This window comes from Periplaneta americana, chromosome 4, assembly GCF_040183065.1.
Source record: "Periplaneta americana isolate PAMFEO1 chromosome 4, P.americana_PAMFEO1_priV1, whole genome shotgun sequence".
NCBI classification, from domain to species: domain Eukaryota; kingdom Metazoa; phylum Arthropoda; class Insecta; order Blattodea; family Blattidae; genus Periplaneta; species Periplaneta americana.
Genome location: NC_091120.1, coordinates 170,588,286 through 170,614,477, shown reverse-complemented (window position 1 = coordinate 170,614,477; position 26,192 = coordinate 170,588,286). Strand labels below are relative to the sequence as shown.

Here is a 26,192-nt window from a genome sequence, read left to right as displayed (position 1 = left end):
CTTTATATATGAGATGAGTTGGGTGATCAAGTTTTCTTTTTAAACATATTTTAATAATTCTTTTATGTAGTAATATTAATAGGCGAATGGTGCTCTGTGATAATCCACCCCATCCTATAATTCCATACTGTATTATAGACTGAACTAGGGCTAAAAATATTATTCTCAACAGTTTTACTGGCATAAAGCGACGCAGTTGAACAAATTTGTATAGAGTTTTACGTAATTTAAGACATAAGTAGTTAATATGAAACCTCAACTTTCCGCCTTTGTAGCGTTAACACCTTAAGCGCGGCACTACAAAAAGCCACAATCTCTGAAAGCCGACTGCAAATACTCGACAGTTCGTGAACATTTATGTAATTTGTGCGATTCGTTTCAGTCATCATTTATTATAGGTTCAATGTCATTAACTAAACACGGCATTTGAAGAAAAATTAGTAAATACAGCCTTTGTCTTTGCCATTTATAAATGAAGATCTGCCCGAAAAAGAATGTAATATCAGTTTCTTGAAATATGTGCTGTAGGTGGAAATAGTAATATGCGTTACAAGAGCGGTATGTTGACGTTTTCATGTTCGAGGAAAAGATTGAAAAAGCGAAACGTAGTTGAGCTTTTTTAATTTCCGAGAACATGAAAACAAACATACCGCTCGCGTATCGTACATTATTTTGTGCGAAGATCGCTTATTACATACCTGAAAGAGGAATTTCTAATTAGTTGCAATGAAATCTCCATCTTGGTTTCTGTTCAATGACGGCAATTTTGGAAAACAAATATATCTATCTTCAACATTGTTCCTATAAAATTGTTTTTTTTTTAAATTGGGTTATTTTACGACGCTGTATCAACATCTAGGTTATTTAGCGTCTGAATGATATGAAGGTGATAATGCCGGTGAAATGAGCCCGGGGTCCAGCACCGAAAGTTACCCAGCATTTGCTCGTATTGGGTTGAGGGAAAACCCCGGAAAAAACCTCAACCAGGTAACTTGCCCCGACCGGGATTCGAACCCGGGTCACCTGGTTTCACAGCCAGACGCACTGACCGTTACTCCACAGGTGTGGACTCCTATAAAATGTTTTCTGTGTTTACTATACTCCAGCAGGCCGCGATATACGTCTGTCTTCCCCCCCCCCCCAGTCTATGATGAGTCTGGAATCTTGTTGATTTTTTCACGGCTTCCTTAATGTTACTTGCATTACAAATGCAGTAACTTTTGTACGAGATCGTGCGTATTTGCTTCCTTTCCGCACAAAACAAATACGTGGTAAGTGTGAAATACCACATTCAGTATTCCCAACGTAACACAAATAACAATTTCCCTCTTCTTACCGCTTAAGCGCCATATTCATTTTACTGCTTTAGGCTTTTAACATATTATTTTTAGAGACGTTTAACATAGTAATAATTATAAATTGGAAACTTACCACTGCAATTTCATCTAAATTTCACTGTTAATTATAGTTTTTAAATATTTGCAAAAATTAAGTAAACTCTACAACACCACAAAAGTTACTGCATTTGTAATGCAAGTAACATTAAGGAAACCGTGAAAAAATCAACAAGATTCCAGATGCCGATGTTATTACTGCAATATGTTATATAAATAATATTGTTAAAATATTAAAATGAAAAATAAATCATTACATAACCTTACCGTATGTTTAAGTTCGCATTTATAGACTGGGGAAAAAAAAAGACAGACGTATATCACGGCATGCTGGAATATAGTAAACAAACCAAACGTTTTATAGCAACAATTTGAAGATAGATATTTTTGTTTTTAAAAGTTGCCGTCATTGAACAGAAACCAAGATGGAGATTTCATTGCAACTAATTAGAAATTCGTCTTTCAGGTATGTAATAAACGATCTTCGCACAAAATAATGTACGATACACGAGCGGTATGTTTGTTTTCATGTTCTCGGAAATTAAAAAAGCTCAACTACGTTTCGCTTTTTCAATCTTTTCTTCGAACATGAAAACATCAACATACCGCTCTTGTAACGCATATTACTATTGTGGTGTAGAGTTTACTTAATTTTTCCAAATATTTAAAAACAATAATTAACAGTGCTATTTAGGTGAAATTGCAGTGGTAAGTTTCCAATTTATAATTATTACTATATTGAAAGTCTTTAAAAATAATATGTTAAAAGCCTAAAGCAGTAAAATGAATATGACGCTTAAGCGGTAAGAATAGGGAAATTGTTATTGTGTTACGTTGGGAACACTGAATGTGTTATTTCACACTTACCGCGTATTGGTTGTGTGCGGAAAGCAAGCAAATACGCACGATCTCGCACAAAAGTAATTTTAAAGCAATTTATAACAATAAGTAATTATGTTCAATGGCTGAATAAACTTCAGTCCTTGTTTAGTGAAATGGTTGTGATAGTAAATATAGACCTAATGAAATATATTACGGATTTTTTTTTGTTATTAATTTGTCCTACAGAATAATCTCTGTAATGTTGACAATTAATATTTGAGGAGAAAAATTCGCTCCGGCGCCGGGGATCAAACCCGGGTCCTTGGTTCTACGTACCAAGCGCTCTGACCACTGAGCTACGCCGAATTCAATCCACAGCACCGGATCAAATCTTCCTCTGTAAGTAGTGCTTAAGCATTAAATGTGGAAAGGCCCAAAGAATTGATGTACATGATCTGATTCAGTCATTTGCTTCTTAAAGGCACGATGTACATACATTTAGCATCTGCAGTTTCAAAACAACCTTTTCAATACGTTTCAGAACAGTTACATTTCGTATTGCGTCGGCTTCATTTTATTACAAGGTCGGTACTAGGCGGTAGATCTCTCTAAAATAAAGATAGCAATGTGCCGCAGCACAGGGATTATATTGAAGGACTATGCATTATGTCGATGTAGATTTTTGTTGCTCTGACAATGAAAAATTAGAGATTAGAGATTGTGTATAAAAAAAGTACTCGTATCTAAATATGTCATTTTTTCAAGAAGTTGAAGAGGGGTGGGTTCAAACCCGGTAATCTCCCCTTGCGTACGCCCCTGAGGTACGGAACTAGAAATCTGTTCCCTTGTACTGAATTAATCATATAATTTAGCAGAAAATTACAATATGATTTTGCTGCTAACGTAAAGGGAAAGAAATATGAACTCTTATCGCTGGGAATCAATAGTTTTGGTAGTTACAATAGCAAACAGTCACATCGGAAGACAAGACAGAGGAGAATAGAAGGCATTTTAAAAACCGTACCTTGTTAGCAGACTAGCTTCGACACTGGTCAACTACTGTTTTGTTCATGGGGGTGGAAAATGGCGGAGGATTCGATCATAGGATAAACCCAACAGGTGCTCAGCCCGGCGACTGACCCTTACTTGTGCTTTTATTTGCCACATTCATTTGAATTGTTTCGGACTATGGAAATTGTTCTTGATTCTATTGTATATGCAACTGGGTTTTGGTAGTGAAAAGAAAGCCCCTTTATTCTCTTACTGTTACCGTTACACACCAAGTGTCCTGTGCGGAAAATGTTCCGTTCCGTTAATTTGTGAAATTTAAGGTACCTGTGGCCCGAAATCTTTCCCAGGTAAAGATGAGTCCAGAGGGTGCACCCTCCCAAAATAGTCTTGCCGTTTAATTCTGAAATAGAGTCCAGAATTGATTTACTCAAAAAATGCTAAAAAAAACATAAATATTAAGGAGTTATACCTTTAAATAATAATTTTTCTAACATTAGTATTATCATTATTATTATTATTATTATTATTATTATTATTATTATTATTATTATTATTATTATTATTATAGTAGATTAATTTGCCTTTCGTGTGAAACCCAAAAAAAAGCGGTTTTCATTGTTTTTAAACATTTTCCAATAAAACTTATTTATTGGTGGTAGGAATTAAATTATTTTAACCACAATGTTTACAGATCTAAAGAATCACATTTTATGGTAATTAAAACATTGAGATTTTAAGATAGCCTATATACAGAGAGAACCGCAAGTAATGTCATTAATTTCTGTGGGATTATTCTTTAAGATATTTGAAACAAAAAAGTTTTATTCAATAAATGCTCGTTTTTCCTTCCTTTTCGAGATAAAAGAACTGTTTTATATGAAACATTTCATAGCGTGTTTTGGGAAAGCCATTGATTGAATTCCCAATATGCTCAGTCAATTTATTTATTTATTTATTTATTCATTCATTCATTTCTGTATTGTTTAGGCTATCAGGCTTTATTTATTTATTTACTTACTTATTATAGTGTAGTTTAGGCCATCACGTCTTATTTATTTATTTATTTATTTATGTGTAGTTCAGGTCGTCAGGCTTTATTTATTTATTTATTTATTTATTTATTTATGTGTAGTTCAGGTCGTCAGGCTTTATTTATTTATTTATTCATTCGTTTATTTTTTTATTTTTTATTTATTTATTTATTTATTTATTCATTTATTCATTCGTTTATTCATTTATTTATTCATTCGTTTATTTTTTTATTTTTTATTTATTTATTTATTCATTCGTTTATTTTTTATGTTTTATTTATTTATTCATTTATTTATTCATTCGTTTATTCATTTATTTATTCATTCGTTTATTTATTTATTTTTTTGTGTGTAGTTCAGGTCATCAAGCTTTATTTATTTATTTATTCATTTATTCATTCGTTTATTTATTTATTTTTTATTTATTCATTTTTATTTATTTATTCATTTATTTATTTATTTATTCATGCGTTTATTTATTTATTTATTCATTCGTTTATTTATTTATTCGTTTATTTATTTGTTTATTTATTTACCTATTTATTTATTTCATTTGTTAACTTAGTATGATGTAGTTTAGGCCATTGGGCCTAGTATATTTATTTTTATTTATTTCTTCCTGTAACCACTACAGGTTGCCATTGACAAAGAGTACCACGATACAATACTGTAAATAGAGTAAATGCCTTGAGGCTTAGTGATACATTGTTGTTAGAGTGAAAACAATTTGAATTAGATTGAAACATTTATTTATTTATTTATTTATTTATTTATTTATTTATTTATTTATTTATTTATTTATTTATTTATTCATTCATTCATGCATTCATTTATTCATTCGGTTATTTACTTATTCATTTTTTTACTTATTTACTTATTTATTTAATATTTATTTATTTATTTATTTATTTATTTATTTATTTATTTATTTATCTGGTTTAGTTTAGGCCACCGGGCCCTCTCCTTCAGACCACCAGGAATACCCACATCATAAATGACGATCATCTCCATTTTGTTCGTCGTCTGCATGATGAAAAAGTTTCTGCATTATCCAAACTAGCAATAACTTGTGCTGATGCCGCTCAATGGACTGGTCGACGTATTCGAAACGAATTAAGATTAGAAGCTCACAAGACATGGACTAGCCATTCCTTAAGGGGTAAAGGTGCAATTCTCTATTCTGAGATTCCTAAAAAAAAACTCATTGGTCTCTAACAAGAAACAACTGTGTTTTTCAGAATGAACTAACGTCCTAAAAATGTCGTGTAACATCTCCGCTGTTCGTGCCATACCGAGTAGAAGTTTCAGCACAACCCGCTCATGCGGCGAGATTGAAACACTTGGACATTGCTGGGATCTTGTCCAAAAGGCGAACTTCTCATTAATGCAAGACATCAAAAAGTTAAAACCGCATTGGCCTCTACCCTAAAATTCTCTACTGACTGTTCACATCGTAGAGCCGATATAATTTGCAATAAACAGATGTACACAGAAAGCAATCATTATCGATCTATCAGATTTGAGAGAGATTTACAACAGGCTGATGAAATGGATAAAGAAAAGAAGTCAATCTATGAGCCCTGCATCCCGTATCTGGCATTGAAGTATTATCTTGCAGAAGACAATTGGTCAGTTATAGGCTTATTATTTGATTGTAGAGGAGGAATTTCTAAACTATCATGGACATTTCTAAAAAATCATAAAGTTCCTCTCAACCGGTTGTGTGAAACTTCAGTTTCATTAAATTAAGGCCTCTTTGAAGATTCTTCACCATCATTTATATTTCAACTAACGTAACAATAATTGAATTATTAATAATTCTCTTTTTTCAGACTTTATAATCCCAGTGAAAATTATTTAGTACAAATTTATGTTTAATTTTTTTAAATCACTTACTCTGTAAATTGTTTGCTGTAATTCAGGATCCCTGTGGTCACCGATTTTCTTCGACTGATGTAATTGTGATTAAATATTTGGTATCACTTCGAAATACTTAATACTTCGAAATTTTTATCACTAAGGAGGCATTGACAATAATATTTTTAGCTTTAATACAATCATTAATACAATATGGTATAATAAATTGGTGTGGAGTAGCATCATCTGTACTTAATCCATTAATTTTATTACACAGAAGAGTAATAAAAATTTGTTTAACCAAAAATATGGATTACCCAACAAATTTAATTTATACAGATTTTAAAGTATTAACTATTGAAGAAATTTATAAATATAGTTTACCAACTTACTATCACAGAAATCAAATAAAACAAATCTAATCGACATGAATATCGTACTCGGAGACAAAAATCTACTTTCCCATCAATTGAGCCTAAATGTCATACAAGTGCAGCTCTTAAATATGGTGCTAGTTTCGGCCCAAGACTTTATAATAAAATTAGAAACCATTTTACAAATTTAAAATATTTAAAAATTGAAGCTTTTAAAAAAGAAATTTATAAAATTATTCATGATATATAATATTAACAAATGTGTGTATTTTTTTTACCTTTTAATTCTGTCGACTATATTCATGTTTTATTGAATATCACTGGCTTCTGTCTGATTGACAGTTTATATTAAATGTGTTTTTCTCTCTTTCTTCTTCTTCTTCTTTTTTTTTCTCTTGTATGTTATTTATTGGTTTGAAGTTACTTAGTGTATTTAGTAAACTGTCCTTGTAAATTTTATGTTATATTACTGGCTCAGACCACACCGCACACGAGCCTGGCTCTTACAGTAATGACTAGAAACATTTTTGTTTTATAATTTTAATTTTTACTCACTTGCTAGGTAGATAGTTAAATAAATTAAACTTTAAATACAGACAAAACTATCTCTAAAGGCTAATTTTGTAAATAAAGATGTAAATCTGCTCTAAATGATTTAGGAACGAAGATATTTGTGTACTGAAATATTTTTTTCTTATTTTTATATTCTGCCAAAATAAATTTCATAATTCGGAGAGATTTTCTTCACGCTGTGCCATTATTTAGCTTTCACAAAGTTTGGAGACTTTCCATGTATAACATGTTTCAGAATTTAAAAGCGAGACTCCCTGTGTATGTGGTTAGCATGGAGCAAAACAAAACAAAGAGGAAGATCGTGAGACAAAAACACACCCAGTTTCTGTTTGAGACAAATTTCCACATTTGTGCTGGAAATCGAACCCGGGACCACTGGATATACGGAAGACTCAACGTGCTGTGCACTATTACGGAAGCACTTAAATCCATCTTCGTTTACAAAACGCGGTACTTAACCTGCCGGCACAATTCGCATTAGCAAGTCATTACCTTATCCGAGCAAAGGCAAACAACCGCTCTGAAGGCCGAGATACTATAAAAATCTTAAGCGATAACAGAAATAAAAAACCTACTTACCTAGTAATACAGATTTCTCAAAGTTCAAGGTATGACATCAGGCAAGTCGAGTCACCTTGCATAAACGTGATTTGCAGTTCATTGAACTCGGTTTCGTAAGACTGATATTGTTCGCGAATATGTGTATAGGCCTATAGTGAAAGTTACCTTGAGTGACCGCTATATTAATGACGGGTGAAGTGTCGGGTTGATGCATTTGAGACGAGCCATCCCAAGAGCTGTCATTGTCGCAAACCGCTAAGCACGGGGCAAGTCTATTCTGGCGATAACTAGTGAAGGGTACAGTCGTATTATTTCCTCAGTAGTGACAAACGCCAGTCAGGCAGCGGACAGCGGGTGTTGCTCTTAGTGACCGACTCTATTAATTGCAGTCAGTAACGCGCATAGGGGGCTTTGCCATCGGTGTATATAGATGTTCATATAGGCTACTATTCTGGTTAAAATTTTATCAACCGATTTTTACCATTTTAAGCTGCTATTGCAGAATATTCTGGGGGTAATGTTGAAACAAATTTTATTTTTTGTTTTATTTTGCAACCCGGTTATCGGGACTTTTATGAATTTCGAAAAGGAATCGTCTAATGTGGGAGAAGTTCTTTTGAGAGCTTTTGGAGGACCGTTTGCTGCCGTTTCGCCGGAAGATGAAATATCTCCACTCTGCCGTCAACATAGTACAATGTATCTGCAGTCGCTATCAAATTTCACAGCATGGGCCATCAACAGTAAGTCAATATAATTATGTTCTAGATAATAAATTTTCTAGGAAACGTTGTCGCACATAGCGCAGTATTACATTAAGGGGTTAGGTACAGCTTACAGCAGTAAAATTTTTGGAAATATTCAACATTTTTCCATCCATTACTATATCTTGTACAATAATGAAAATTAGTATGTGTAAAACACTGTTCTTTTTCTATATGAAAAAAACATTTTTACGATTAAAAAAAAAATATTTCCATTTTTTTTTTTTTTTTTCAAAATTCAAAATGTTGGCAGTTCACTGTGCAGTGATGAAGCTTTTCCCTGATAAGTAAAACTTGTTAACTTTTTCATGTTCTCTCTCTTTTATTTTATTGCTGAAACTCATATTTACAACATCATGCTCTTTCAACTACATTCCTTAATAAACAATTTTTTTGTGTACTAGAAAATACTGATATTTGGCCATTTTTTAAAATGAATTTATTTCTTATCAGACAATTCATCAAAGTTAGAGAAGTGATCTTGCACCATATTGTAGATATGACATGCATAAATACACACAAAAATTTCATCATAGAATGTTGGATAGTTTTTGAGTTATGTGGGAAAAGCTTCATCACTGCACAGTGAACTGAATTTTGAAAAAAAGAAATGTAAATAATTTTTTAAATCATAAAAATATTTTTTTTTTCATATAGCAGAAGGACAGTGTTTTTTTACACATACTACTTTTCATTATTGTACAAGATACAGTATTGGAGTAAAAAATGTTGAATATTTCCAAAATTTTACTGCTGTACCTAACCCCTTAAACCTGGAGTAGTTATTTAATTAATCGAAGATACTTCTGAAGTCATTGGTCAGGGAATTTATTTGAACGCAATGAACATAAGTTATTGTTTTAATTTGTGTCGCAAATATTATACATTTTCGATTGATTCTTAACAAAGCATTGATTCTTAAACGACCTGAAAAACAAACACTCCGATAATACGAGAAAACTACAACTACTTAAAGTATAAAATGCAAAATAAAATAATCAAAATAACAACAAATTAATAATTATACATAAGCTAGAAACTAAAAAAATCTTCTGATATAGAATGCACATCATTATCTTTACGAAAAGGCACTTTTCAGTGCCAATAATTTATTTTGTGTGCACAAGGTTGGAATTTTGAAGTAAGAGGGAAAGGGTGCAATCCATATTCTGGAGTTTATCCTAAAACGGATCTATGTGTAACGACGTCTCCTATTAAATTGGGTATAGGATACCTAAAATTCTTGTTACCGTAAACTGGGGTAACTTTGAACATAGAGGAAACTTTGAACTTTTTTTTTTTTTTTTTCAGAAAATCATATTTAGGTTTCTACATGTTGCACTTGTTATAGATGGAGGTAAATTATCATAAAAATCATTCTCATACCAAATTTACCTCCATCGAACAAGTGTAGCATGTAGAAACCTAAATATGATTTTCTGAAAAAATGTTCAACGTTTCCTCTGTGTTCAAAGTAACCCCAGTTTACGGTACGGTATTAATATAAAATTTTATGTTAGTCCTACGCTCGTCTGAATCATAGAATTTGAAGTTTTACTATTGTCTAATTGTTTAGTTCTTTTAGTTTTTAAAAATCTGCAGTGCCTGGGAAAAGTGACACAAGTCAGTTTCCACAACCCTTTTTTGATAATTTATTGACAACTTACGGAACATCTGCGCGCTTGGATAAAGAGACATAAGTATTTCTCCCATTACAATAATTCATACAGAAAAAAAATCAAATCGACATAAACCAGTGTAAGTTGTCAATAAATTATCAAAAAAGGTTTGTGGAAACTGACTTATGTCACTTTTTCCAGGAACTGTAGAAATATATTTAGCATTTCGGTAACAGGAAATATGCTTTACTTCTTAACATAATTTATGTCTTTCTCAGGTTTTTTTGTGAGTTTTCTCTTTTTCTAAAGAAGCAAAGCATGTTAGACCAGTTTTGTCTATTTAAGCAATAAGTATATTAATTTTCACTTTAAAGAAAATAATTTACAATACCAACCTCCAAATATGTCATTTTTAATATTTTTAGTATATCCAAAGTGTACCATTTCTGCACTGCGGCGACGTACAAAAATGTATTATTTTTTTGCGCACTGATTTAAAAAAAAGTAAAAGCAGATTCAATTTTAAGTGATATATTTGTTATGTCGGTGACGTTATTGATATTTATACCCGCACAGTATAACGTTGAAGGTAAAACACAAATACTAGCGTAATGTACGATAATAAATATCTCCATAGACTTATTTGTGAACTCTTTCTTCCAATAGGCAATGGCGACTGCTTATTATTTGTTATTAAGGTCTACTTAGATTAGGAACGTCAATCTCAGCAACAAAATTATTGTTGTTTATTCATACTTCAGTATTTGTAAAATCAGATCTAATTTTTATTCATAATGCTTAGCAGTGAAAAATCATATATACAACTTGTAAGATTTATTTTAACTCGATTGACGGCTCGTTTAAAAAAGTGTCACTCGAGCAAAAATTAGTAACTTTATATAGAAGCCATTCCACGGTGGTTGGAGCATGACCTTGGATGAACTGTGGACGAAGATTTCTACGTTTTGCCGCCCTCATAATCTGAGTGAGGTGACTAGGCCAAGCTTCATCTTCAATGGAACGGCTTCTACTTGTATGAAGAACTATTAAACCTCTTTTCAAATTGTAAGAAAAAAATTGTAATTTCGGATGTCCTAATGATATTCGTATTGGAATTTCTTCGGTCACTGTCTTAATGTTAGATCTCGTGATAAGCTCAATATTTTTAATGCCTCTGATTTTATGACACTATAAGATGAAATAAAGAGCTTTTTTTTTGTAAACACGTCATTTCATATTCCAAACATGTCCAACGTATTTAGGAAAATACTTCACTAAAAACTTTTCTATGTAAAGTTACACAATTATTTATCAATGCTATGAGAATTCAACGAATATTTTGGTCTAATTTTTCTTCGCATCTCATAGTATTTAACCAAAAATGACTTTGAACAATTCGAGGGCTTAGTGTGAAACTAACGCAAGTACAAAAATTGACATGTTTAGGTTTTTACAGAAATCGATACCAAATTCGTTCTTCTACTTGGTCCCAGAAAATCGTAACTCAGTTCCGAACAGTCTTGCATATAATAAAATTCGTAACTACAAAACATGATAGTATAGTTCATGTAAAATAAGCGTATTGTCTGTTAATAATTTTGTTGTGAACAAAACATCGATTGTAGTTACGTTAGTTTCACATTAACCCTTCGAATTTTGTAAAAGATTAGTTTCAGCTATATATTTACAGTAGTATAGTGCTTCAGCTTCTAAGTATGTGAAAATAGCTTAAATTCTGGATAATGAAGGTATGCCTGATTGGAATTCGTTCCTTTCTATCTGGTATAGTAATTTACTTCTTCTTTAAGCTTCATTCTTGCCATTTTATCAACATCAAGGGATTCTATCGTGCCAGTGCTGCAAGAATGACATATCTAAAAAAAATTCCTAATCGCTTTGTATCCTGATACGGCGAACCAATGGTTACCATGACACTTTGCCATTAGTTAAGGGAAGTCTCAATTAAATATACAGGAAATGCTAAATTAACAGATTTCGTCTTCCTTTTTCTCACCAACCGGTCAAAAAAGAGTTCTGAAAATGTTATGAGTGGTATATCGTTATTCGTTGTGCATATTTATAGCTCAAATATTTAATGGCAATAATAGCTTTGAAGACACAATTTTTTATATAGGCCTAAATACCCTAAATTTGCTTAATTTTTTTTCTAATTTTTATTTTTCTTCTAAAGTATAATTTACTGTTCAAAAAATTCATATTATAAAACTTTAGAAACTGGCTAGTAAAATATATGGTAAAAGTATCATAAAATGATGCCCATAAGTTTTAAAGAAAAAGGCACATTACTGCAAAAAAAAAAAAAGTTTTGAAAAAAAAAATGCATTAAAAATTCCTTACATTCTCATATTTTAGGAAATGTTGGCTGACAGCATAACATTTAATTTAATTTTATGAGTATTTATAACATTAAAAACATGACATGTTATATGTTATTTTTAAACCCAGATTATAAAACTACAAAATTTATAAAAATTCAAATTTTTTAAGAATTTCGGATCATAACCCTCAACATAAGAAACGTTTTTTAAATTTCTAAGGAAGATAATAGTTCCAAATTAAAGAAAAAAAAATCATAATATGTAGGCTATTACACATTTTAGAGAATACTGGGTTTGCAGTGAAAGATTTGTCCATGGGCAAAACACTTATGTATGTTCAACATAGTCTTTTAAATAAAAGTATTATGTAGCCTAGTTTTTCTGCCAGGAAACGTTTTGAAAGATGTGACAGAAAGAATAGGGATATATGTAAAGTTAATGTTTAAGCTTCAAAACACTGTTAAAATTAAAACAATGCTTTTACTAATAGCTCTTATGCTAAAATGCTGAAAACGTTACTGAAGTAATAGCTGATTTTACTCAGAATTTCATTAAAATGTTTCCCCAGAAATGATCAAATTCGACATTTTCGAGGCAGGGCGTTCCGGAGTCCCAACTTGTATGGAGAGAAATACTGTAGAACATCACGGAAAACCTCACTGAATAGAGACGATTTCATAATACAGACACTACTATACTTACATCGCTAAAATATGGACTCTTCCAGTTCCAGAAAGTTTAAGTTTATTCTACAACTTATTGTTTTGTTACTGGGGAGTATGGCTCAGACTACGACCATTCATATGACCAATCCCCCAGGCAGGCGTTTACAGTTCATGCAGGGAAAGAATGCGCCCGACAGCTGCTTAACACTAATTCCACCCCACTCTGTCTTGCTGCACACTTTTTCAAGGTCAACAACAGCAAATGCAAGTGTTACATTCCTTAGAATCAATATCCTCACTGCATTCTTTTAGGTTTACGTGGAAACGCGTATTTATCGGTTACAGAAATGAGTGTGAGGAAGATGCAGACGAAAATGGCAACGCTGTTCTCAGCGCACGTGTTAAACGTCAGACAGGCTTACTTACTCTTACCGCAGGAACTATAGTTCGTATTTCCCCCTATCTCGGACCCCTGAAGTGACTGAGTGGTGAGTCTTTTTACGTAGGCGATTCCGGTTCGAGTCTAGGTTAGGTCTGGAACTTTTCATTGAAAAATCCATAGTGACACTGTTCGTGAACAAGATCGTAATTAAGGTTTTTTCTCCAAGTTCTTCCGTTTTCTCATATTAGGCATCTAAATTACTCCGTCAAGATATAATTTCACAGTGGAAGCAGGTTTGGATTCAGTTCGAATATGTGAGAATGGAGTGAGTAAAACAATACATTTAATTTTGAATAGAAAGAATCGCAGTTGTTGGTAGTTCGAACGGAGGTTTCTGTGATATCGGCCCACAATGTAGGTGAAAAAGGGCTGCTCCTCTTTCATATGTACAGGGACATCATTTTATTTTTACTTCAATTTTTATTGTACTTGAGTTTTTGAATGTACTTCACTCCCACCCCTTCTACTAATGAAGTTCCAACTGTCCTCCACACAGAACCAAGGCCGCATATAGTAAGCAGTACTGAGTTAGTGAGTATAGTACGTTCCAGAAATATGTTCGCGTTTTCCAGTGACGAAAGAGCTTCCAATATTGAGTCATATTTTCGCACAGGTACTGTCGTCCGTTTGCCTACGTCGCATCCCGATTTCCCCCACCTGCTTCTGCTCGCCACTCTGTAAAAGCTGGGCTGTCTTAGCTCTTTTCTGAAAACATTAATTTCTGTTAGGAATTGGACGTTTACGTAATATTATACAACTGTTTAAAATAACTTAAATAAAAGGGCCTCGTTAAGTAATTAATTGTCACGTGATTTCCCCCCTCTCTACGATCCTGCGGCATAACCACTTGGACGGACAGTAGATAGTATGTCTGAGTAATTTTATCTGTGCGGGTCGGGCAGAGGTGAAGATTAAATTTACAGTACGTAAGGTACTCTTGTATAGAGTAGGTACAGAATTATTTCAACATGAGTTACTAGTACGAAGGACGAAACTGGCAATTTGAATTGGACGCAATAGTCTATAGTGCTATAATATGCACAAAAGAATTGAAACCTCTATCGAAATAAACGGCCACCATTTTCAAAAATGTGTTTAAATATTCATATTATGATTATTTTTCAATTTAACTTCTTTCTGTGTATTGTACGCTAATGTGCTATAGACAGTATAATATACACTGCATAATGAATATCTTCGCATGGATAACTCAGTTCGTGAGTAAAAGCACTTATTCTTAATACCGTACTGTATTTTGATTAAACAAAAACCTAATGAAAATTATCGAATTCAAAATCGCGATGTTTCCTAGTTTACGTAAATGGATGAAGTACTTTTCTTCCCTCCTACACCTAGTAAAGTGATTTCGTTCGTGTTTTACGCCAGTATCATCGAACTACAGTCGTGGAAGGGGGTAGCAAACTGTGTTTCCGGTTCTCTAAAGGTATAATCAGGTTAATATTAAAAATGTTAGTAAAAATAAAATGATGTCCCTGTAGTTTTCGAGCATATAATCGCAGAAAACTTCAACAAGAATATCACTTGGCACCACAGAAACGAAGTCTTCTGCAAATGACTCACCAACTTTTTCCAGTTTCAACAGTGGTAGCCCAAGGAAGCACTTTAGGAAATTGTCGATTTGTGATTGATTATCTTTGTATTCATTGGTTATGATCCTGAAATTTTTCCAACAGTTCTGGGATAAATGAAAATGACATCTTTTAATAATAATAATGGAAAGAAAAACATTGCAATCTCGAACATGGATGGTTTGTTCAGAGTCACAAAATGCACAATAGCTTTAAAGGACACTAGGCCTGAATTTTTGGAGAAAATGGCATATATATTACATAAATAATTATCTTATACATTTGCTTAACATTCTATCCTATATTTAGCCCCCAACTACTACTTTTAAAGGTCTGGTGACCATTTGTAAAATGCTACGCACAGCTCTTTTAAACCTACCTTACTTACTTACTTACTTACTTACTTACTTACTTACTTACTTACTTACTTACAAATGGCTTTTAAGGAACCCGAAGGTTCATTGCCGCCCTCACATAAGCCCGCCATCGATCCCTATCCTGTGCAAGATTAATCCACTCCCTATCATCATATCCCACCTTCCTCAAATCAATTTTAATATTACCCTACCATCTACGTCTCGGCCTCCCCAAAGGTCTTTTTCCCTCCGGCCTCCCAACAAACACTCTATATGCATTTCTGGATTCACCCATACGTGCTACATGCCCTGCCCATCTCAAACGTCTGGATTTAATGTTCCTAATTATGTCAGGTGAAGAATGCAATGCGTGAAGTTCTGCGTTGTGTAACTTTCTCCATTTTCCTGTAACTTCAATCCTCTTAGCCCCAAATATTTTCCTAAGAACCTTATTCTCAAACATCCTTAATCTCTGTTGCTCTCTCAATGTAAGAGTCCAAGTTTCACAACCATACAGAACAACCGGTAATATAACTGTTTTATAAATTCTAACTTTCAGATTTTTTGACAGCAGACTAGATGACAAAAGCTTCTCAACCGAATAATAACACGCATTTCCCATATTTATTCTGCGTTTAATTTCCTCTCGAGTGTCATTTATATTTGTTACTGTTACTCCATGATATTTGAATTTTTCCACCCCTTGGAAGGATAAATTTTAAACCTACCACACCTACTAAAAATTGCGTTTTCTCAAAACTACGCTTTTCGTCAATAGAGTTCCCAGCGGTTTCCATTTGCTCCGATTTACATGAAACTTTGCAAAAATACTCAGCATACTTCAATACATAAAGCAGTACATGGAATCGGCTCTTCACTGAAAACTTTTTATTATATGAATTTTTTTACTTTTAAAAATTAAAGAAAATTATCAAGCAAAATTTATGATTCGTAAGAAAAATTTTATCTCAAGAACCATTTCTCAAATTTAATAATCCATGCGCAGTTTTCTTAAACATGAAATGTAAGTCCTTCACAGAAAAATTTTAAAAGCAAAAACAATTCAGGGATATTTTGAATTTACGCATAATTTAATATCATTAAAATAAATGAAAATTAATATCTAAGGAACTAATGAATGAAACTTGATGAAATTAGGTACTGTTATTTAAATGTACAGACACAACAAACCCGTCGAATTTGAAATAAATTAATCAGAAACTTTATAAGTTTGAAAAATTAGTCCCAATTTCCCTTAAGTTATGTTTATCACACTCATCTACTACTGGTATGTGAACTCGAACTGCGGACCCTGACAAAGCAAACATCACGATACAGATCAAAGCAGGTAAATAACTTTCTGCGGTAGTGAGTTCACGAACAACACGGGACAGAACTCATGGTTACACAATGAGATGTCATGCTCGTTAGGAGAGAGTTCATGTGCCGATGCTTCAGTCTCTCGGATAAGAGTGCGCTATTTTAAATACTGCTTTAAAATATAAGCAAATAATAAATTAAATCCATGGTGTTATATCCCATGGAGAGCCAAGGATTGCCAGTTTACTGCTGACCTCACATCTACATGTCTGAGCAGAGGTGAACGATCATCCAAATAATGCAAGGGTTAACGTGTGATATCCCTTGTCGTTATAGCAGCTTACGAAAAGCCGTTTCCTCTGTGTTCGCTGTAGCTCTCTAAATTCATCACGATGTTGGGTGCGCACCGGCCCCATACATTGGACGAAATTTTATGAGAAAAATGTTTTCTCCATGAGGATTCGGAGCAGCTCTCATTCCGTATCGCCAGTCTAAGATATGGAGCCTTAGACCACGCAGCTACGGTGCGGAAAAAATTATTTGAATGACGTCAATAATTCTCTAAAAATAACACTACATTGGTTTGTAGACTTGTTTTCTGTACATGTCAAGGAAATGTTGAAAACATTACAGCAGCTAGTAGAAATGTAATATCATTCGAAGAATCCCTGAATACTTTGTGATTATGAGCTTTAATTACAGGCGATTGGATAAACAGAGCGTGAATGCTACGGTCGAGGGGAATAGGGCACTCGTCAGAAAAATTCAGCAACTTTCTGCTTTGTTATCAAACAGACATTCGCTCGAAATATCTTGTTCAAGGGTATGCAATTTAAACTTTGTTCTTCATAAAAGAAAAATACAGAATCGTTTCATCTCTCTTAAGCTGACTCGGCTCTGTTGATAGAGTTGCAGATTACGAGCTGAAGGAGTCAGAGTTCAAGACAAGATAGAGGCAAAACTTTGTCATTCATAAGTATTATCAAATTGAGTACTGACTATTACCCGGAACCAAAGGTAACCTCATACAGTTTTTAGCATACTAAAAGAGAGTGACAAACAGGTAAAGGACGAAAATCAAATTGTGCTGTTGGCACCTCAGGAGACAGAAGAAGCAAAATTTTATAAGTTTAGCTCCCCTCCAGTGGCTGAGTGGTCAAACATTCAGCTTGTCACGCAGGCGATCCAGGTTCGAGTCCCGGTCAGGCCTGGGATTTTTCATTGACTATTACACTTTTGCGACGTCATACTACTTTTGGCCAATAAAACGGTACGAAAGAACGTCTTTCAACCAATCATGGCTATTTAGTGCACAATTTTATCACTTCCATGGCATTTGTTGTTTTTATCACCTCCCTAGCATTTGTTTCTTTGTTTGCCAACATCTCAAACTGCAAATTCTTTACGATACTATAAAATATGTTTTGCGATCGTCATTTGTTTTCCGCATAGATAGTCAACTGAAAACGTTTTGGTGAAGCTAACATTAGTGAAATATAATTTTAGTCAGTCAATTAATACCTATTTAATAGTATTAGAGTACTTTATTTCTTCTAATCTGTATATACTTTCTTCCCTAACATTTGTTTCTTTGTTTGCCAACATTTCAAACTGCAAATTCTTTACGGCACTATAAAACATGCTTTGCGATCGTCATTTGTTTACCGCATAGATAATCAACTGAAAATGGCGGCTCCATTCGAACGTTTTGGTGCTGTAACAATAGTGAAATATAATTTTAGTAGACCAATTAATATTTTATTGTATTAGAGTACTTTATTTCTTCTAATCTTCATATACTTTTTTCTAATCGTGTAATAGTCAATTAAATTCCACTCGAGTTTTGATTTTCTCTAGATAAATCAAAACCTCTAGTGAGGTTATTGTTGAAAAACACACAGTCAATATGATGGACAAGGTCGCAGTTAAAGTTTTTATCGGGGTTATCCCGTTTCCCCATAGCCTATTAGGCGTCTATATTATTCCATCAAGCAACATCTCTCCATTACGTCATCATTCCACAGCATTCCTCGAACCCCGGCTGACGACGCAAGGAGGGGGCTGGCCTAGGTACGAGGGGGGGGTTGCCTGCTCGAAACTTGGATATGCAACGAGCCTTAGCTTAGTTAGCAAAGGTTTTTGAGAATGCACCTAGATTGAGGGTTAACGCAATAGATCGTAAAATGTCGCAGTGCTGGATCATAGTGCCCCCTCCCGAAAAGTCCATTTCATTCCATTTTATAAGTTTAGCAGTATGTTATTAGTTTGGTAATAGTACATTATGCAACGAGCCTATAATGATGGTAATTAAGAATCGAGTATGGATATTTATGAAACGAGCGCAAGCGAGTTTCATAATTTTCATACGAGCTTCTTAATTACCATTATAGGCGAGTTTCATACGACTTTTTATGCTCGACCATATTTCTAACTTGAAATTAGATGTATACATTTTATTTGTAACTGACAAGATCGGAAGTGACCTTGTTCTAGGTCGTGAATTGTGAGATGTGCGCAGACGCGAAAATATTGATTTTTTCCGAGGAACAATAATGTCATTGACCTTGACGTAGTCCCGTTAAACTTGATAATATTATAATATTATAACCTTGATTATTGAATTCGACATTGAAAAACGAGATGAAAAATTGAATTTATTTGAATATTATTTACAATTAACGCTAATTATTATAGTAACAGAACATAACCTTCTGCGACAGTATTGGATTTCCAGCCTCCGTGACTTTTCGCTAATTCTCTTTCGATTGCATATCCGAGAAAAATCGATACTTGCGGTTTTATAACGGTAGAAAGCTGACCTGTCATTGGCTGAAGAGTTGTAACCTGAGTCGTCATTGGCTGAAAGACCTGACCTTTAATGAGTAGGTGTACTTTAATGACATGCATTAAAGGTCTGCTACCAGGTGTATAATTACTACATTTCGGCATGGTCGAGCATAAAATTCATTTTATTACTGGACTGACATAATGTAAAGTTAAATAGATGTAAATACATTTTGATGTTATTGTGATGTACCGAAGTACATATGATATTATTTCCGTCCAAGAATTCTGCATTATAATATGATGAAGGATGGTTGGAGGGGAGAAAAATTCTCTCTGGCACCGGGACTCGAACCCGGGTTTTCAGCTCTACGTGCTGACACTTTATCCACTAAGCCACACCGGATTCCAGTTTCAATGCCGGATTAAATCCTTTCAATTTAAATTCCACCTCTTAGTTTCTCTTTAGTGGCCAACCCTCATGCACTGTGTCACAGATGTGTGACAGTGGCACAATGTCCAACACACTATGTGCAGAGGTGCACTCATTACGAGTGACTAAGTGGCCGGGATCCGACGGGATGAGAGTCAATTCAGATTCAGCAGATGATGAAAATAACATCGAAACTAGACAATCAGATACAATAATATCACTATTTAAAAAGTTATTATTAATTTAAATAACTTAAGAGTTAATCATTGAAAGATCTTATTATAGAGACGAAAAGCAGTCTTCTTAACAAACGACTTTTGAAAGTAGCCGTTGTCTGACAGCCCCTTTATACATTATTATACACTATTTACAAAATAAGTAGGCTATAACATAAATTAATACATTCATTTAGTGTTCTGTCCAAGGGCAGGTCTTTCACTGCAAACCCACCTTTCTCCAATCTTTCCTATTTTCTGCCTTCCTCTTTGTTTCCTCATATGATCCATATATCTTAATATGTCGTCTATCATCTGATATCTTCTTCTGCCCCGAACTCTTCTCCCTTTCACCATTCCTTTCAGTGCATTCTTCAGTAGGCAGTTTCTTCTCAGTCAGTGACCCAACCAAATCCTTTTCCTTTTCCTCATCAGTTTCAGCATCATTCTTTCTTTACCCACTCTTTCCAACACAGCTTTATTTCTTAGTCTGTCTGTCCACTTCACACGTTCCATTCTTCTCCATATCCACATTTCAAATGCTCCCAGTCGTTTCTCTTCACTTCGTCGTAATCTCCATGTTTCTATACAATACTACACTCCATACAAAACACTGCACTAGTCTCTTCCTTAGTTCTTTTTCCAGAGGTCCGCAGAAGATGCTCCTTTTTCTATTAAAAGCTTCCTTGGCCATTGCTATCTCCTTTTGACTTCCTGGCAGCAGCTCATGTTACTGCTTATAGTACACCCCAAGTATTTGAACATTATGAAATAAAATACCATGCATTACAATAAACAACACTGTACATAATAGTGTAAATAATGTTAGATCAATGTAGGCTTCATTCTTTATCATAGTGTAAACAGTAAAAATTACGTATTCTAGTATACATAATATAAATAACATAAATCAGCGTTTCTCAAACTATGGTCCGCGGACCACTTGTGGTCCTCGAGTTCTGTCCTGTGGTCCTTCAAAAAAGACAGAAGAAAAAATAAAATTCAAACGAATTGCCTATCACACTATAGCTGAAAATCTCAGACTTTGGAAATGACACATGGCAATCGCCTTTCAATTTTTCTCCTAGTACTAATATTTTATGAAATTTCTTACCCTACCCGTCTACAACAAAAGAGAGATTTAAAGCACTATGAACGTGGTGTTTTTCGCCATCTTTTTTCTGCATATCTAGTGCCGAGTCTATAACCCAGCCAGGGACCACCCGAATTCATAACAGAGGACCAAAGTACCGAACCTTTTCATGTATTTATGATTTTCTTAATAGTTTTGCCGACACCCAGTCTGCACATTGAAATGGTCACGTACAGTACGTCGTACACCAATAATAGAACGTGTCAAATTGCATCTTTACTTGTTGAAAATCGGGCATGTTTCTGTATTAATTTTTTCATTTGTTTTTCCAGATGACGATATAAGAAATTTTCGACTCCGCCTATTTTAAAATCTGAGAGATTCACTTTTTACACTTGCGTGTGTCGTCTGTAAGTGCCGTTTCAATTTCATACACTCGTTTGAAAGCACTTCGTGAAAAACAACGCACCAAGGTTTTGGTTCACTCTCATTGCCACACCAAGTAAATCCAAGTTCCAAATAACTCTTGTAATATTTACGAAAGTATTTTTTTTAATAGCTACCACTAGGACTAGTTATTTCTTTAATGGCACTATAATTAATATATTTCTTCACACACAGCTTCTGAACTATTAGCACTGCTTAAATGAAGCGTATCATCATGTTCCTTTCTTTTCAAAGATCCGGATCGAAGCCAGTTTTCCATAATTTATAATGGGCATTATTTAACAGAGACATGGACAACTACTAGCGTGTACCACATAAGAAGGATTTCAAACAACTAACTGCTAACAAGCAAGCGATGATTCAACAATGCACAGAATTTGTTATAAGTTACTTGTGATCGGCTACAAAAAATATAATTACAAAAATATTATTAATTAATTCTATTTTTAAAAAATGTTAAATTTTCTTCCGAAGGGAACAAGAGTAAGGTGGTCCGCGGAACAGTTCTGACTTGAAAAAAATGGTCCCCACTTCAAAATAGTTTGAGAAACGCTGACATAAATTATTGTAAATATCAGTGTAATTGTTAAAGTGGTTTAGGTTTTGTTTCGCACAATTTTACCAACAAGTGTCGCGTGAGCAGACAGAAGTACTTCCCTTGCTGGATGCATGCTGCAGTAAAAACTCCAGTAATACTTATTCTTGTATCCTCCTGGGACAAAATACGGTCCCTAGAGATAATAATTCCCTTAAGCTTTAAGGTAATGTAATAAATTTCAGTTCAATAATTCATATTCTCTGTGAAGTTTCTATATGACTATCGTCGCTTACCTAAGGAAATAACTTTCCAACGTATTAAGATATAGCTAGGTTTCTGCCGAAATTCATTCAGCTAAGAGTTCCTCGACAAAACGAACTGCTCATCGATTCTGGGTACATCTCGTGAAATGGCAAGCATAGTAAGTTGATAACTACCGGTATTGCACAACTGTGCACGATGAACTCCTGGTTGTAGTTAAAGTTTTTGAGAAATAGTTAAGAAACAGATTACCAGGTTGCATGCTTATTAATAGCGATAGCATTTAAAGGTATGTGGGAGTCATTACACCTTCCCAGAACTGGTTGTTTACATTACACAAGCTCATTCTAGTTGTTTAAACTGAACTTGCTGCAACATCCACAGCCATGACATTGTTTTAATACTGTGGGGGAATTCCATGTAGTGACGTCACTATACTGCTAATTTCGATTCTCTAGCACTATGGTTTTTCCTCTCTTTTTAAAATCAAACTCATACGAATTGTACGGCCTCGAAAGCAGTAAAAATTAGACATAAAAATTGGGCAAACAAAATACAATCTTACAACAGTAAAAATAACATAAAAAGTGAAATTAAATTATAATCCGACTAAGAACAACAAAATATTATCAAAATAACAATCACAATAATAGTAACATAATACAAGAAATTAAGTTATAATCTGAGAGGATAAAAGGAAAGGAGGGAGTACTTCAAGCCAGATATGCTTGAAATCGGTGCGACGGATATAATGTCAAACTATACCTTTTACGCCCCATAATCCACCGCGAAATACCGCCAATTGCCAAATATTAAATTGCTACTATCGGTTTTGGTCATATGTAAACGGATTGGAATGGGTCTGGAGATAACAGGACTACTAGCAGATTATTATATCAATCAATGTATGTTTCACTATATTATATATATAATAAATATGACTGTGGTAAAAGATAATTAGATGAATATAGCAGCAAGGACGATTTATATACACTTGTTTATTATAGAAAAAAAAAAAGAGAACTTCTATCTTAGCATGTAAACAAGTTTTGAATGTGTAAAAAATAAATGCGATAGGGTGAAAACTTGCACTAAAACCAGAAGTAAGTGTAAGTTAAACCAACATAAGTTGAATAATTATATGATAGAAAATTTGTTATTAAATTGTGTAAATATTTTGTATTATCATTATTTTTGAATGTATCAGTTTTAAGATTAAGTCTATGTACTTTTGAACTATTAATAAATAATAATAATAATAATAATAATAATAATATATTATATATATATATATATAAGCATAGGGGGACATATCAGCGGACATATTCTACAGAATATTAGCTTATTTATAAAAAAAACTCCTTCTGAACTTGACTACACTTTTGAAATATTCATAACAACACGAAACAATTTGTAATCGTAATAATATGAACAAAACAGCTGATAAACACACCGGAAAAAGAGATGAACTATGGGTAATTTGACGGCCATACTAGTACACCTTTTTGGTTCCACCGTTTCAAGCTTATGGCCCGGGGTTGGTTATAATCCAACTAAAAATAACAAAATACTATCAAAATATCTTATTACGGAACAAGATCAACTTGGACATAAATTCAGCACATATTAATGAAATAGTTGACAATCTAGAACAGATTTTCGCAACCTTTTTGATGTTGATATCGCTCTTTCCGTCACATTATTTCAGTGCGGCCCCTGGCTTAAGATGTAGAATGTAGAACACAGTAATAAGACATTTGGTATATTTAAAAATATTACAATTATCTAAACGGATTAGACATAGATCATTAGGAGCAGGGTGCGAAATAGCGACGGGGATGGGGGATTTCCCCCCCCTGTTGGAAAGTTATCCCCCTCTCGTAAATTCATATTAACGCCCCTGCCAGGGATGACTTCTATCCCCCCTCACAAACTATAATTGTTTTATTACAAGTATATATACTTTATAAAGTATAAAGTAAGCAAAGAAAATATATTGATGTATTATCATAACCGGCAAGCTGACAACAATCAATAACTTAGGAATTACACATCTTACTTTAAGCCTGCTCATGGATAAAATTATTATTATGATAAAGATGCAAGACAAGCAACTCAGTGCGACCAAGCGTTGAGCTGTATCGAATGAGGATAATATTAATTTTATGTATGGTATTCTCTATGTAAGATTCTACCCCCCCCCCCCACATCAGAAATCTTAATTCGCACCCTGATTAGGAGAATACTGGTAATGAATGCAGATCTGAAATAATTTCTAATCTATTTTAAATCGTTAATCATACAAATAATTAAACAATATTAAATTAGTCTAGGACTCTAGGTTAATGACCATTTACATGCTAACACAATCATAATACTTATTAGGGAATATAGGCAATAAGAAAACGTGATTTCAAAAATGTATTCAGTGTGATATCATAGTCTAGTATATACAGTCACTCAATACGTAGTAAATGCATCCATAGATAGTTGCTAACCACTAGGATCGCTTCTAACGCCTCATCACAGACAACGCGAAATAGTATCTGCACAGTCTATTGTCCCTAGCACCTTCACAACTCAAGCTTCGTGACTGTATAGACTAGGCTGTGGTGATACCTGTAATTACTTCTGAATTATTTAAACATGTCTATCAGTGCGTGGTTGCAATGTTGGATGTTTGAACTTGAATCTAAATTATTATTATTATTATTATTATTATTATTATTATTATTATTATTGACGGCCGGGTAGCTCAGTTGGTAGAGCAGCTGGCTACGGACTAGAAGGTCTGAGGTTCGATCCCAGGTGGTGACAGAGTTTTTTCTCGTTGCCAAACTTTCAGAACAGCCCCGAAGTTCACTCAGCCTCTGTAAAATTGAGTACCGGGTCTTTCCCGGGGGCAAAAGGTGGTCAGAGCGTGGTGCCGACCACACCACCTCATTCTAGTGCCGAGGTCATGGAAAGCATGGGGCTCTACCTCCATGCCCAAGTGCCTTCATGGTATGTTACGGGGATACCTTTACCTTTATTATTAGTATTATTATTATCATCATTATCATTATCATTATTATTATTATTATTATTATTATTATTATTATTTTGTTCGCTGTCGTCATTAACTGCTCTTTGAATCCAAGGAGACAGCGGCCAGAAACAAACATTTAATGCACTCCATATTCCTTTATTTCACAACAATTCAATGCATAAAAAATGCTTATTTATGGGACAAGTTCGTAAAGGTTCCCTTTTTGGCACGAGTGCCATACAACGTTTTTTCTACAATAGCACAAATTTACATTAAATAAATATTTCAAATTGGAGAGGTTATAAAATCACAATGTCATGGCCGTCTAAACTCAGAATAAATAAAAAATAAGTACCCATGAAATGGTAGCTTGTTTTACTCATGTTCACTATTCCATGGCCTTATGAACTGGCCATATAATCAACAAAGCAGTCAGGAACAGTTGAATGATAAAATCTTGTTACGTTCAATAGGCCTACTACATGTAACTTCAGAATAATAAGGGCTAAAATGTAGATATGAATATTAAATTTGTTACTTATTTGTGTTACGTGTAATATTTAAGTAATAAAAGATGGAGGTAATGCATTAATTTCTTAACTAAATGAAGTCTGTACATGGAATATTACATTTTCTTTGGCAGTGCGTAAAATGAATAACAGTGCCTAAAGTGATTAGA

The 26,192-nt window shown here is 33.8% G+C and overlaps 1 protein-coding gene across 1 annotated transcript in view; it reads left to right on the top strand.

Moving 5' to 3' along the window:
- Positions 1–7,948: 7,948 nt before the first annotated feature.
- Positions 7,949–26,192, top strand: part of LOC138698421 (nose resistant to fluoxetine protein 6-like) — a 99,131-nt gene continuing 80,887 nt past the window's right edge. The window contains exon 1 of the mRNA XM_069824310.1: positions 7,949–8,363. Coding sequence (XP_069680411.1) covers positions 8,141–8,363 — 223 coding nt within the window. The 5' untranslated portion in view covers positions 7,949–8,140. The remainder of the gene's footprint in view (positions 8,364–26,192) is intronic.